General features: G+C 45.0%; 1 protein-coding gene across 1 annotated transcript in view; it reads right to left on the reverse strand.

Annotated features, from left to right (window-relative positions):
* Positions 1-10,657, reverse strand: part of ADTRP (androgen dependent TFPI regulating protein) — a 32,843-nt gene extending 22,186 nt beyond the window's left edge. The window contains exons 1-3 of the mRNA XM_050891274.1: positions 10,505-10,657; positions 2,886-3,020; positions 1,320-1,421 (exon numbers count right to left, since the gene is read on the reverse strand). Coding sequence (XP_050747231.1) covers positions 1,320-1,421; positions 2,886-3,020; positions 10,505-10,657 — 390 coding nt within the window. The remainder of the gene's footprint in view (positions 1-1,319; positions 1,422-2,885; positions 3,021-10,504) is intronic.
* Between the last annotated feature and the right edge of the window lie 1,329 nt (positions 10,658-11,986).

Raw genomic sequence — 11,986 nt, forward strand, 5'->3', positions numbered from 1 at the left:
TGATTATTTCATACTTTCTGGCTTCTCTGATTCAGTCTAGTGCTGAACCTCTCCCTTCTCTCCCCCTTCCCATTAGCCCCACGAGGCCTCCTTGACCTTACAATCCACCCACGGTTTCCATGTTACTGTCAGCCTCCTTACACTTGACTGATGAGAAATATGTGATTATTCAACGCATCATAAAAACAGCCAGAGCAAATGAAGGAGAAATCTGGAAAGTATTTATAGAAAATCTGTAAAAAATCATTGCAATTCAGCTATTCAAAGCTGTGCACACATTAGCTTATTAGCTGTAGAGCTGTCAGATGTGCTTTGGTTCTTTCACCTTTTTTAAAAATTTGGAACTGCTTTGTTATACTCCCAGCCATTTTGTATTTCATAGACTTCTGTTTGCAGAAACAATTTCTTTTTTGAGCTACAATAACCGAGAAGAGATTTTCTTTTTTTTCCTTATGACTACACATAATTTCATTGATGTCCTGGTTTCGGCTGGGATAGAGTTAATTTTCTTCCTAGTAGCTGGTACAGTGCTGTGTTTTGGATTTATTGTGAGAATAATGTTGATAACACACTGATGTGTTAGTTGTTGCTAAGTAGCGCTTATCCTAAATTCAGGACTTTTTAGTTTCCCATGCTCTGCCAGCAAGCGGGTGTGCAAGAAGCTGGGAGGGAGCACAGCCAGGACAGCTGACCCGAACTAGCCAGAGGGATATTCCATACAATAGAACGTCATGCCCAGTATATAAACTGGGGGAGTTGGCCGGGAGGGGTGGATCACTGCTTGGGCATCGGTCAGCGGGTGGTGAGCAATTGCATTGTGCACCACTTGTCTTTTCTTGGGTTTTATTTCTCTCTTTTTGTTACATTCCTTTTCATTACAATTAGTATTGTTGTTATTGTATTTGTATTATCATTATTGTTATTATTTTAAATTTTAGTTACTAAACTGCTCTTATCTCAACCCACGAGTTTTACTTTTTTCCCCGATTCTCCTCCCCGCCCCACTGGGAGGGGCGAGGGGTGAGCGGCTGCGTGGTGCTCAGTTGCTGGCTGGGGTTAAACCACGACAATTGACTTCAGAGGTTTGACAAGCACTGATTCACTGACATTCCTTGTGTGCTGAAAGGCTTCTTGAGACGACTTCAAGCACATGCATCTATTTGCTGCATACAGCTCACCATCAGATTCAGATAAGTAGGAAGGAGGAGGTGAGAAAGAAGAAGCCATGAAACTCTTCTGGAAAGGGACACAATGCAACGGTGGGACATGCATTGCGAAGTCTCTCTTCTCTGTGAGAGGCAGGGGTGTTTCTTACTCACCATAGCATGATTTAACCAGAGCGGGATGATTCCGTCAAGGCTTTTGGGGTAAACCAGCTCTCGGTTGTAGGTATACAGTGTCCAAAAGGACATAGACACAAACTGGAACCAAAATACAAAATGAAAGAAATTTCAAAATGAAAGACAAACATAATTGATGGGATTTGGCTAGTGCTTTCATTTCTGAGAAGGCAAAACATCTCCTACACAAAAAATGGTGATATTGCCAGATAAACTCACATATCTCACATGTTACAACATAAAGAAAAGAATTTACTCTGAGGTGCAGTTTTCTGTGTTGATACTGCGAGAAAAACCTCTTTTATAAACTGTTAACACCGACATTTTCTGTGGAATACCAGATTAGCTTTAAACTTTTCTTCCCCCCCCCCCCCTTTGCAGATGGGATCTTTTGATGGTCCAGAAGTTTTCCTCGAGGGATTCGCTGTCAAGCCACAGCATTTGTTCTGCTCAGTAACAAAGTAAAAACAGATCTTGGTAAGACAGTTCACATAAAACTTACCCTTATCTTCACAATTCATAAGCCTAATTCCTAAACTGCAGAGCAAGCTGCACTGTCGGCACCCATTATTTTCCCAACAGAGGAGGATTTACAGTGGGAGAACTTAACTGGAGGAAATGAACCCTGGTATCGGTTACTGATACCTGGAAGCTGATTTGCACTTTTTTGGGCCTGGCTTTGTATTTGAGCACACTTTGTGCTTGGGGTTGGAAATCAGGGGTGTGAGATGCTGGAAGAATGGGACTACCCTGTGCCTCTGTCCTGCGGGCACGGTGAGGATGCCTGGGGGGGATATGACAGCAGCATCGTGAATACTGCTGTGCAGGGAAGATAAATTAGCCAGTCTCTCTGCCTCCATCCCCGGCAGGACTTTTTAAGTGAGCCAGCTGGTTGAGCTGCTTGTGGACCAGATTTAAGCAGCACTTCTCAGCCCTTTGAGATTCAGAGGTGGCTGCAGGCTTCACTCACACAGAGAGGTACCTACATGTATAACCCATCGGTTCCTGTCCAACCCACAGCCCCAGATAAACAGCATTTCAATAAACAGCATTGTCTGTGAGGGAGTAGGTGATCCATGGTGAATCTGATGTAGGCTGTGACTATAATTATTGTCCTGTGAATCCGTTTCTCTCCAGCACTTATTTAAAGCCACACTGGAGTCAGAGAAGGAGATGTGAGAGTTTGCTGCCTCTTAGGTACCCTCCCATGTCCTCCTGGCCCACGCTGCCCTTTAGAGAAATGCCCTAAATCGATAAATCCACAGCTATGTGGACCATGAGATTAACGGAGACGTTACACCTCATTCATCCTTTGGGGTCAGTCTGTGTTCACTCAGGGACAGCAACCCTAAAGTTTGTGCAAGAGGCTTGGCATTCAACCATGACAGGCTCAGCACTGTTTCTTCTTCTAAACGGTCCAAATCCATTTTCAAATGGTAAAAGAAAGCCTACAGTTCTTATCTATTTTATACATGTGCATGTTATGCTGCTATACACCCCTAATCATTTATGCAAACATCATTTTTACATACAGAGGTTACTTACTGTGGACACTGGGAAAGCCAGGACACTGAAAAGAAGGTCTCTGCTGGAAATTACGCACTTAGCACATCGCAGTTTCTTAATTAGTCTCAACACATCAGCCAGGAAGGACACCCCATAGAAGACAGCCTGCAAAACCTAAAGTAATTACACCTAATGAGGGAAACTCATCCAGCTTTCATTAGCACGTTCCTCAATGAACTCTGTTCTTGCTCTTCAGGGAGCTGTTTTGTTTGTGAGCTGCAAGCCTGCGTGAGGGAAATAGCTGTTGGCTAAATCTTTTTTACTAACTGAAACTGATTAAATAAAGTTGTTCAGGAGATAACTTTAACAGTATCTCGTTTAATAGACTAAACAGAGATGTGTGATGTGATTCAGATGGGAGAGGTGGAAGGAGATGTTGAAAGCCAGCTCCCTCACACTTCCCGTGTTAATTGTTAACGTTCAAAGTATCTGAGCAGAAGCAGGAGAGAACAAAATATGCCAGGAAATGTTTTCTGTAAAGCAATTGCCGGATAGCTTCTCCCACCATTTAGCCAACACAGGGCCTTCTTTCTGGGGACTCACGGTGCAGCTGATCGCAGTGTCAAGTAGCTCAAAATGCTCTAACATGAGAATTAGGTGCAGAAGTTACCAAAACCAGAACCTCTTTTGCTGAACTCAGAGGGATTCAAGAAAGGATTTCAAGTGCGTAGAAGCAGAGATCCAGACTTCAGTAACTAAAACTGAGTAAGTTAAACTATTTATAACTAATGAATTTTGGAGTTGGGGGGGGGGGGTGTTTTGTTTTGTGGGTTTTTTTCTTTCTTTAATTCATTTACAAGTAATGAGGGTGGGGTTGTTTGGGGAGGGTGCTAGGAGGATTTGGTAAAGAATTAGGTAAGTGCACAGTGACAAAACAGAATTCTGCAAACTGTATATCAAATTGTCACAATATTGTGGTTTAAGCCAATATTGCTTTTCTGATTACTTCGTTTTCTCTCCTAACCCTACACAGCAGATCATGCTGAACCAGATTTGTCAGACGCACAAAGGCAAAGCCGATCAAAAAAATACTTCTCCCGCTACCTTGCATTCAGCACCGAGCCCAGTTCAGCTCTGTTAACTCATGGGGTGGCCTCTTCTTTTGAAGGGTAGGTTGTACCAGAGTGATGCAATGTGGGAAATGCAGCCTACTGCAAATGCTGGACCTGCTAGCGATGCTTAAATGGAAAGAGGCTGTGTTACACACAGCTTTCAGGATGAGATCTCTTTTGCCATGATCTTACTCTGAATCAGATATTTATTTAGAGCAAAGTGTCTGAAATTGTGGCCAGTTACTTCATCAGTTTCTGAAGGAGCCGAGAAGGGTGGTACTTGGGAGGGGACAGAATTAGCGCAATGCTTTTCCACCAGAAATTCCTTTATTATCAAAATATCTGAGGGAAGGAGGGGACTATGATTTCACCATGCCCACTGTCAAACAAGGGTTTCTGCAAGCTTTAGTTTGCAGAGACTGAGTCTTCCTGGGGAGCAAAATGACCGTAGTTTGCATGACCAAAGTATCCTTGCAGTTTTCCACAACCATCCCCATCCATTTTGAGGCTTCCTAGCAAAGGGAAAAGATACATCCTTCCTTCCCTATCCTTTCCGCAGTCCAGATGGTCGCCACAGTAGACTGCAGCCAGGTGCCACTGGTGGAATGTCCCCCCTCCCTGCGCAGACCCATAGCGGCGGAGGTAGGGAGGTGCTGACGCAGGCTGGGTGACTGGCCCAGGGTCACCCAGGACAAGGTATCGGAGGTCATGCACCACCCGGTTCAGCTGCAAAGCCTCGTGTTTCCTCTCAAGAGCATGGGGTGAACTGCCACATTTTTACATAAAAAAACCCCAAGCAGCTTCATCAGAACCCACATATGGTTTTGTTCAATTCTGAGGCACCCAAACCAGCTCTTTTAAATGTGGTTTTCTCTCTCTCTCTCTCCCCATTATCACAATCAGCCTCTGTAACTGCAGGCACAATTTCAGTCAGCAGGGATTCACCCCTCCAAGTCACAGGTCTAGTTTAGAAAAGTCCGTGCCGGGTCGCAGCGTACTTAGACCCAAGCACATGTTCAACCCAAACATCTGCCCCAGTCCTTGGCCTCACCGGGACACCAAAACCAAGTCCCTGAAGAGCTAAGAAAAGCCTGGTAATAAACAGAAGCTCTTGTTACACCCTGTAGAGTCCGCAGTAACTTTCTGTAAAAAGCATGAAAAATGAACATCAGGGTGGTGACAGTCTGGTGACACATGGTGACTAATCGCCAATAAAGCAATTAGGGAGAGGCCTGGTTCCCAGAGGATGGGGCTATTATTATCTTGTTCACGGTCAGCCTTATATTAATCATGGGACAGGGATTGGTTGCTGCTTCCCCCCCTTCAAAATTAACTAAAACAAACATTTCTGAAAAGAAACAGTCCCAAAACGGCCACATTCTCAGCCTGGTAAATATTCTGTTGTATGAGGGGAGGACAATGTTGTCTTCCATATGGAAAATGCTTATCTGAATGCGTAACCTGGCCCATTTCTCTGGCTGGACATGGAGAAGAACAACTCCTGAAGAAGTTTGAACTGAGTCTCGGGAGCTTGTTTTTGCACTGCTCATAGCTCTACCCTTGTCCATCACCGTGGGTTCAAAGGGGTTTCAGTCAGTTTGTGATTACCCTGTATTTCCAGGAGCAATGGAAGAACACACAAGCAATTTTCAAGCCAGAATACTGAACCTAGCTAGAACCATCCCTAGTAACGCTCATTCTGGCAGGGTGCACCACCGGTAGACTCAAGTCAGAGCTCCAAACCCGTGCTCTTCCAGGCTTATTCCTGTAAGAAAGGAGCATCCAAATCTGCAGACCTTCACGATGGGAAAATGTTGACATTAAAAAAAAAAAAAAAATGGACATGAAAACATCAAATTATTCCAGATGTCCTGTGAATTTCCCAAACAGCAGTGCTGGCGCTCACAAATCCATTGCAGCCGCTCATGGAATATAAATCCGCAGGCTGTAAATAAAGAGGATCCCCTAAAGTATTCCCACATGAACAGAAGGAAGACTGGAAGCATTCAGAAAGCTAACGATTAACCCAAAGAAAGAGGAGAATATGGATATGATTATCCCTGTTGGAGAGCTGCTGCTTTCCTCTCTAGACCCCGCAGAGCTCCATGGCGCTAGGTGCTGCAGAAATGCTTAATTTGGCCAGATCGATTTTCCAAACTGAGAGTCATCATGACAAAGACAAACCTTAATTTTTATCTGCTGCAGTGATCAAAGGGGTGTTTCTGTTTAACTAACCTGACATGATTTACTTTTGCGTATAAGATCTAGCCATATGTGTATATTGAAATCTCCAACTAGTACAAATAAATCGGGCTCCAAGGTCTGCCTTTAACGGGGGATAAATCCAATATTCTGAGTAGGCTATTAGACAAAACAGTCAACATTTAGTGTAGACACACATCCATTCACATGACAGCGACCTGGAAAATATGTATACTAAATACTGGGTCTATTTTGAAATAAATAAAAAACAGCTTTCAGGAGAATTGAAAAGCATTTCAATTATGAGAGACAAAAGCATAAGGAATAAAATGGGGCAGTAATGTAATTAATAGTTTTTAAAGGTGCAGTGTGCTCATTACGCAATGATTTACTAATAGATTTACAGCAGTGAGCAGATTTTTATGAGCTCGGATATTTCAGGCAATGAATGATTCAGCTTGTACTGTTTTGTGTGACAGACAAATGAACACAGAACTGTTTTTATCTGTCATTTCTGCTTGTTCAATAATTGGCCAATGAACTCCTTTGATACAAAACCCACTTATCTTTTTTTTTTTCCCCCTACAAAAATATTTCCTTTCTGAATCTTGATTGCTATGATCATTAACTAGATAAATGAATCCGAAGTAACGTCAGAGCTGTAGCTCTCTTGGGAGAGCCGCATGACTAGTGAGGAATTGAATGAGGTGATAAAAGAGGGTCATATCTAGAAGAAATTCTTCCAGCATCCCTCCAGCAGAGCTAGGAGTCAAGCTGCCTTTCCATCCCCGGAAAATGTCACATTTCCCAGTATTTCCATTTCAGATCAGAGCGAGCCGGCCACAGCAGCTTTCCACAAAAGGAAATTTTTACATGCAATTCCAAAGAGCTAAGAGGAATTTTGGGGGGGAAATTTCCAAGCAATTCAGCCAGCCAGTGCCAGAAGCCAGGCAATCGCAGTTTGGGAGGAGACAGGCAGAAGAGCTGGACAAGCGCTCTGCGTGCCTGGCACTGGGGAAGCCTCCAAGGCACGGCCCAGCCCTGCCCAGCGTGGCGGCTCCGCTGAACCAGCACAGCCCAGTGGGAAGCATTTGCCTGCTCTTCTTCCCTGGGACTGTACCTCCCGGCACCCCGAGGCGTTTCCTGGGACTACTTCCAAAGGTGCAGAAACGTAATGCGTCGGGTGTGCACCTGATGGACGTCTGTGGTTGACAGCCACCTCTTGTTCCTTGATGTCCCTCAGCAGCAACAGGGAGTGGTGTAATGCCAAACCATGGGATGACTCTTCTAGCTCCGTGGAGCTCCACAGGGAGCTCCATGGCCCCCTGGGCCATATTGTCTTCTCACCGTCTTCCTCTCTTATACAGTGGCTCAGGAAACTTTTGCCACCTGGAGATACCAACAAACGCTGTCCAGATCAACAGGAGAAAGGGGGATGAGGGCATTTCTCTCGCTGGGCTCCTTTCCCTTTTTGGCAATCCTTTCTTGAAAAAACCCACGTCTGTAGAAGGACTACCAGCCATGAAGCAGTAATTTTGCACACCCTGCCCCATTGCCACATTTTCTGCGTGAGAGACAGGCAACATCTTCAGCCCAAACCATCTACCCATTGGCTGACAGCTCTGTTCTAGCGTCGGGATCGGATCAATAAGTGGTTAAAAGATGGGAGACAAAGGACTGGAGAAGTGGAGCAAGGGCCCCTGTTCACGGAGATTTAATGAGACCTGAGCTGTTCAGCAGATCTGTAAATGAGCTGGGGAAGGGAGCAAACACTGAGGTGGCAAAGCTTTGTAAATCTTTTTTTTTTTTTTTTTTTCCCTGTCAAAGCAAAGCCTGACTGCAAAATTGCCAAAGAATCTCAGGATACTGAGTGCCTGAGAGATCAAATAGCAGGCAAAAATCAGTGTTGGTAAATGCAATATGTAATGCATTTCAGAAAAAAAAGCAACTTCAACTGTATATTTTACAACAGTGGGTCCTAAATTAACTATCACCATCCAGGAAAGAAATGTTAGACTTGCTGTGGATAGCTCTCTCAAATTGCCAGCTCCTTGCTCACCAGTAATCAAAAAAGACAAATAGAGAGTTAAGAATTGTTAAGAAGAGATAAACAATAGACAAGGAAACACCTTTAGGCCACTGTATAAATCCATGCTGTGCTCGTAGCTCGACCACTGCAGCCTGCCCTACTTATCCCTTCCTGAAACTAGAAAAACTACTGCAAAGGGCGACAAGGATGCTTTAATGAAAGAAGCAGCCGTTTGTGAAGAGAGATGAAAAAGGCTCAGACTTCTAGCTTGCAGAAAAGCATAACTGAGGGGAAAAGCTGGTAGAGGTCTCTAATGAGTGGCAAAGAAATGTGAACAGGGGCGGACGATCAAATTATAACACAGAAGTAGAGTGGCATCCAGTTCAGTTGTCAGGAAGCAGGTTTACACCAACAAAATGAACTGCTCTTTCACACAAGGCACACTTGCCTTGTGGCACTCATTGCCACAGGATAGAGAAGGTACCAGGTTTTTCCTTTAGATAGATGAAGGGAAGGCTTTGAATGGGTATTAGCTACCTTCGCCTGGATTTATTTTCTGGCTAAGTCAGTATGCCAGCGTGAGGGTAGAGCCATGGAAAGTTCATTTTACGCTTACACATGCTCTTGTCTTGTGCAGCCTTTCCCTGATCATCCACTGCTGGTCCCTAAGGAAAGCTGGATGATAATTTCAATGAGTATTTCTGCATCCCAGAATACTGGGAGATGTGTTACTTACTTACTTTCTCCTCTTGATCTCATGCTTTAGAGCTGTGTCATATACTGGGTGATAGATCTCATATTATAATGGTGCCAGGGGATGGGGGTGGAGATACTGTTTTGCCTGAAAGTATGGCTGATACTTTAATAGGGCCAGCTTTCCCCAAAAAACAAAGGAGAGCAGCTGGGCACACAGTCCCTTGCCTGGGATTTGGCTGGTGGTGTTTCAGTCTACTGACATATGTCCCAGCAGGACAAACTGAATATCCTTAAGGTTGTTGAATCCTGACCGTTTGATTGCTGGCATTTCAGAAAAATTAATTTTTAAAACATCACAAAAAGCCTAGATGTACTGATACAAAGACAACGTAGCAACAAACCACACATATGCCATCCTGACTGCAGCAATTTATGTGCCCTCATCCTTCCACAGCCGGCTTGGCCACTGAGAAGCGCGCTGTGGCTCCCTGAAGCCTGGGCAGTTGTAGCCACCTCACGTGCCATTCACCTCCTCTTGGTTGCAAATATTTCACAGTCACAGAATGGCTGAGGTTGGAAGGGACCCAAATTTCCCGACCCCCTGGGGGTCTCTAAAGGCCCCACTTGGAGCTGGGGAGCCTTTAGGCTTCCATTGATCTCCAGCATGGGCTGTCTCCTGCTGAAGAGTAGAAGTAGACTCAAACATACCCCGGGCCAGACCTCCCACTGATATTTAACTCTGACAGTCACACAGAATGGATGAAAGGCTACGGAGGTCCCTGTGGTCATCCTTCAGATTAGCAAGTGTCCCTGAAATTTGTCCCTTGTAGGAACCCTCTCCACACGCCCAGTCTTTCCACCCCACTGCCACCACTGCCATGAGTCACTGATGAACTGCTTGGACTGTGAGCAAGCCTTCTCCACCAGGGTATCTCACATGCTTTCATTTTGATTGCTATCTTGTGAAACGTTATCATATTAGGAGAACCAGAACACATTACGGCCTACGTTTTTCTGCGTACCTTTAGGAAATGCAGCAAGCAGTTGATAGCACTGTTAAAACACATCTAATAATGTCACAAGCACCTCTCTCTGCAGACTGGAATTTCTTTCCCTCGTGCTCCCAACTGATTGTCAAACTAAGCATGTACTGTGAATGGCTAAATTAACACCGTGCTATGCTTTGTTTTACCTTTTCTGTAATTTCCAGGACATAAAAGCCTATTAAAAAATGGAAGTAAAACTCCAAGCAGCATTATAATGTGTATTGAATTAAGGGTTAGATAACATGCATCAAACTTGCACGTGTCCTGCCTGGACATACCCTACCTTTCTGTCCCTCTCCTCACTGATAGCTTGTCTCTTTTACAAGAAGGCAGCTAGCTTCAGAGTACATTCTGAAAGCCAAGCAGCTCGCCAGCCAATATTCTTTGTGCATAAAACCTGTCAATACATTTCACAGCACAAGCATGGATCCCTCCTTAGTTTCCTTTGGAGTATAAACCATTAAAGGAAGCAGTTTAACAGCAGCAAATATACCAGCTGCATATGTCTTGAGGCACAGATGGCAGACAAACAAATAGACAAATTGGTATCACTGTACAACACGATTTGCTTACCAGATTGAGGACTGTCAAATATTTCCACTGCCCACCGTAAAGGAACACTTCAGATGGCCGCTCTTCTGTTCTTATGTGTGTGATTGAATAGGTAACAAAAAAATACCAGACAAAAGCAAGGCAATGGTACATTGCGAGAGTAGAGATTTCCATGCTTTAGCTAAGAGCAAGTGATAATCGGGACAAAAGCAGCTTTTCTCTTAAGGTCTCGGTCGCTGTGCATGGGAAATGGCAGGGCAGGAGGGTTTACTTCGGAGCAGACTCGGGACACATTGCCACTTTGCTCTCTTTGAAAGGAATAATCACAAGGCTGTGAACTTTGCTTCTATTTGTTTCCTTTTTCACTGTATAGATAGGCTGGGGGCGGGGGGGGGTGGGCAAGAAGAATAGGCTTATTCCCCAGATTTAAATGCCTTGCTTAAGATTAGCAAAGATTAGTTGCAGAGTTACATAAGTTTTTTGGTTTTTTTTTTTGCAAAAGTGGGGGGAGCTTTGCTGCTGATTTTGTGTAACAGGCTGTCGTGCTTTGGGTAGTGAGTGAAAACAAGCAGCGTTTTCCTCACTCGTAGCTGTGGGTGCAGCCATGTCTCCAGCTCAGCTCGGGAAGCCTCTGCGACTGTTTTTTCCTTGTGCCAAAGGAAGAAGTGGGAAGCATAATTGTCTGTGAAAGAAAAACTGAGTTGATTTGTTGATAGGCTATGGAGGTGGCAAGGAAACTGAGAGGATTCGTAGGCAAAGGTCCTTGGGGTTGAAAATCACTGCGAGCATTGACATTTTTTTTGTGGGAAAAGGCTCTGCCTCCTTTATGCCGCTCCACACAGCTGGGATCCATCACAACCATGCATGGCAGGTCGGCCAAACCCTGAGTTGCTTTGAAGCTCTGGCAGGGATGGAGACACAGGGCAAAGGCCTTGGGTGACAAACCCTAAGCACCGAGCAGGGCATCTCGCCTACCTGCTTCTTTACTTGCTGCCGTTCAACTTCAGACAGCCCTTTTTCCCTGGTGCGACGTTATCGCACCGTCAGGGGTGGGGTAAAGAAGAGAAGAACTAGTACTCACACAATGACCCTAAAATGAAGCAATCCAAAAAGTTCCCATGGAAATGCTCATTTTTCCCTCCCCTCCTGCCTCGCCAAGCAGCCCTAATTAGCACTGGAAAACACACAGGGCCTTTGCTACTTGGGCCAGAGTCTCTGTAATTGCAGAGCTGTCAGCAGTAATTGCCACCTGAGTGTTTCACGGGGGCCTTGCCGGGGAGCGGGTATCATGCCCCAGCCCACGCCCGGACCTTCCCCACGCAGGACGGGGAGAGGGGGTGCTCTTCTCGCCCCTGCGGAGGCTGTCCCCGTGAGCAGGGCTGGGCTTCAGCCAAGCAGACTGCATTAAGGGATCTCTGTTTTTTTGCCCTTCGAACTGGCCTACAGGCAGCATTGAGCAATCATCTGCTGTGTTTTGGTTTGTTTTGGTTTTTCTCTTGCATT

This window comes from Gymnogyps californianus, chromosome 2 (genome assembly GCF_018139145.2).
Source record: "Gymnogyps californianus isolate 813 chromosome 2, ASM1813914v2, whole genome shotgun sequence".
Lineage (NCBI taxonomy): Eukaryota > Metazoa > Chordata > Aves > Accipitriformes > Cathartidae > Gymnogyps > Gymnogyps californianus.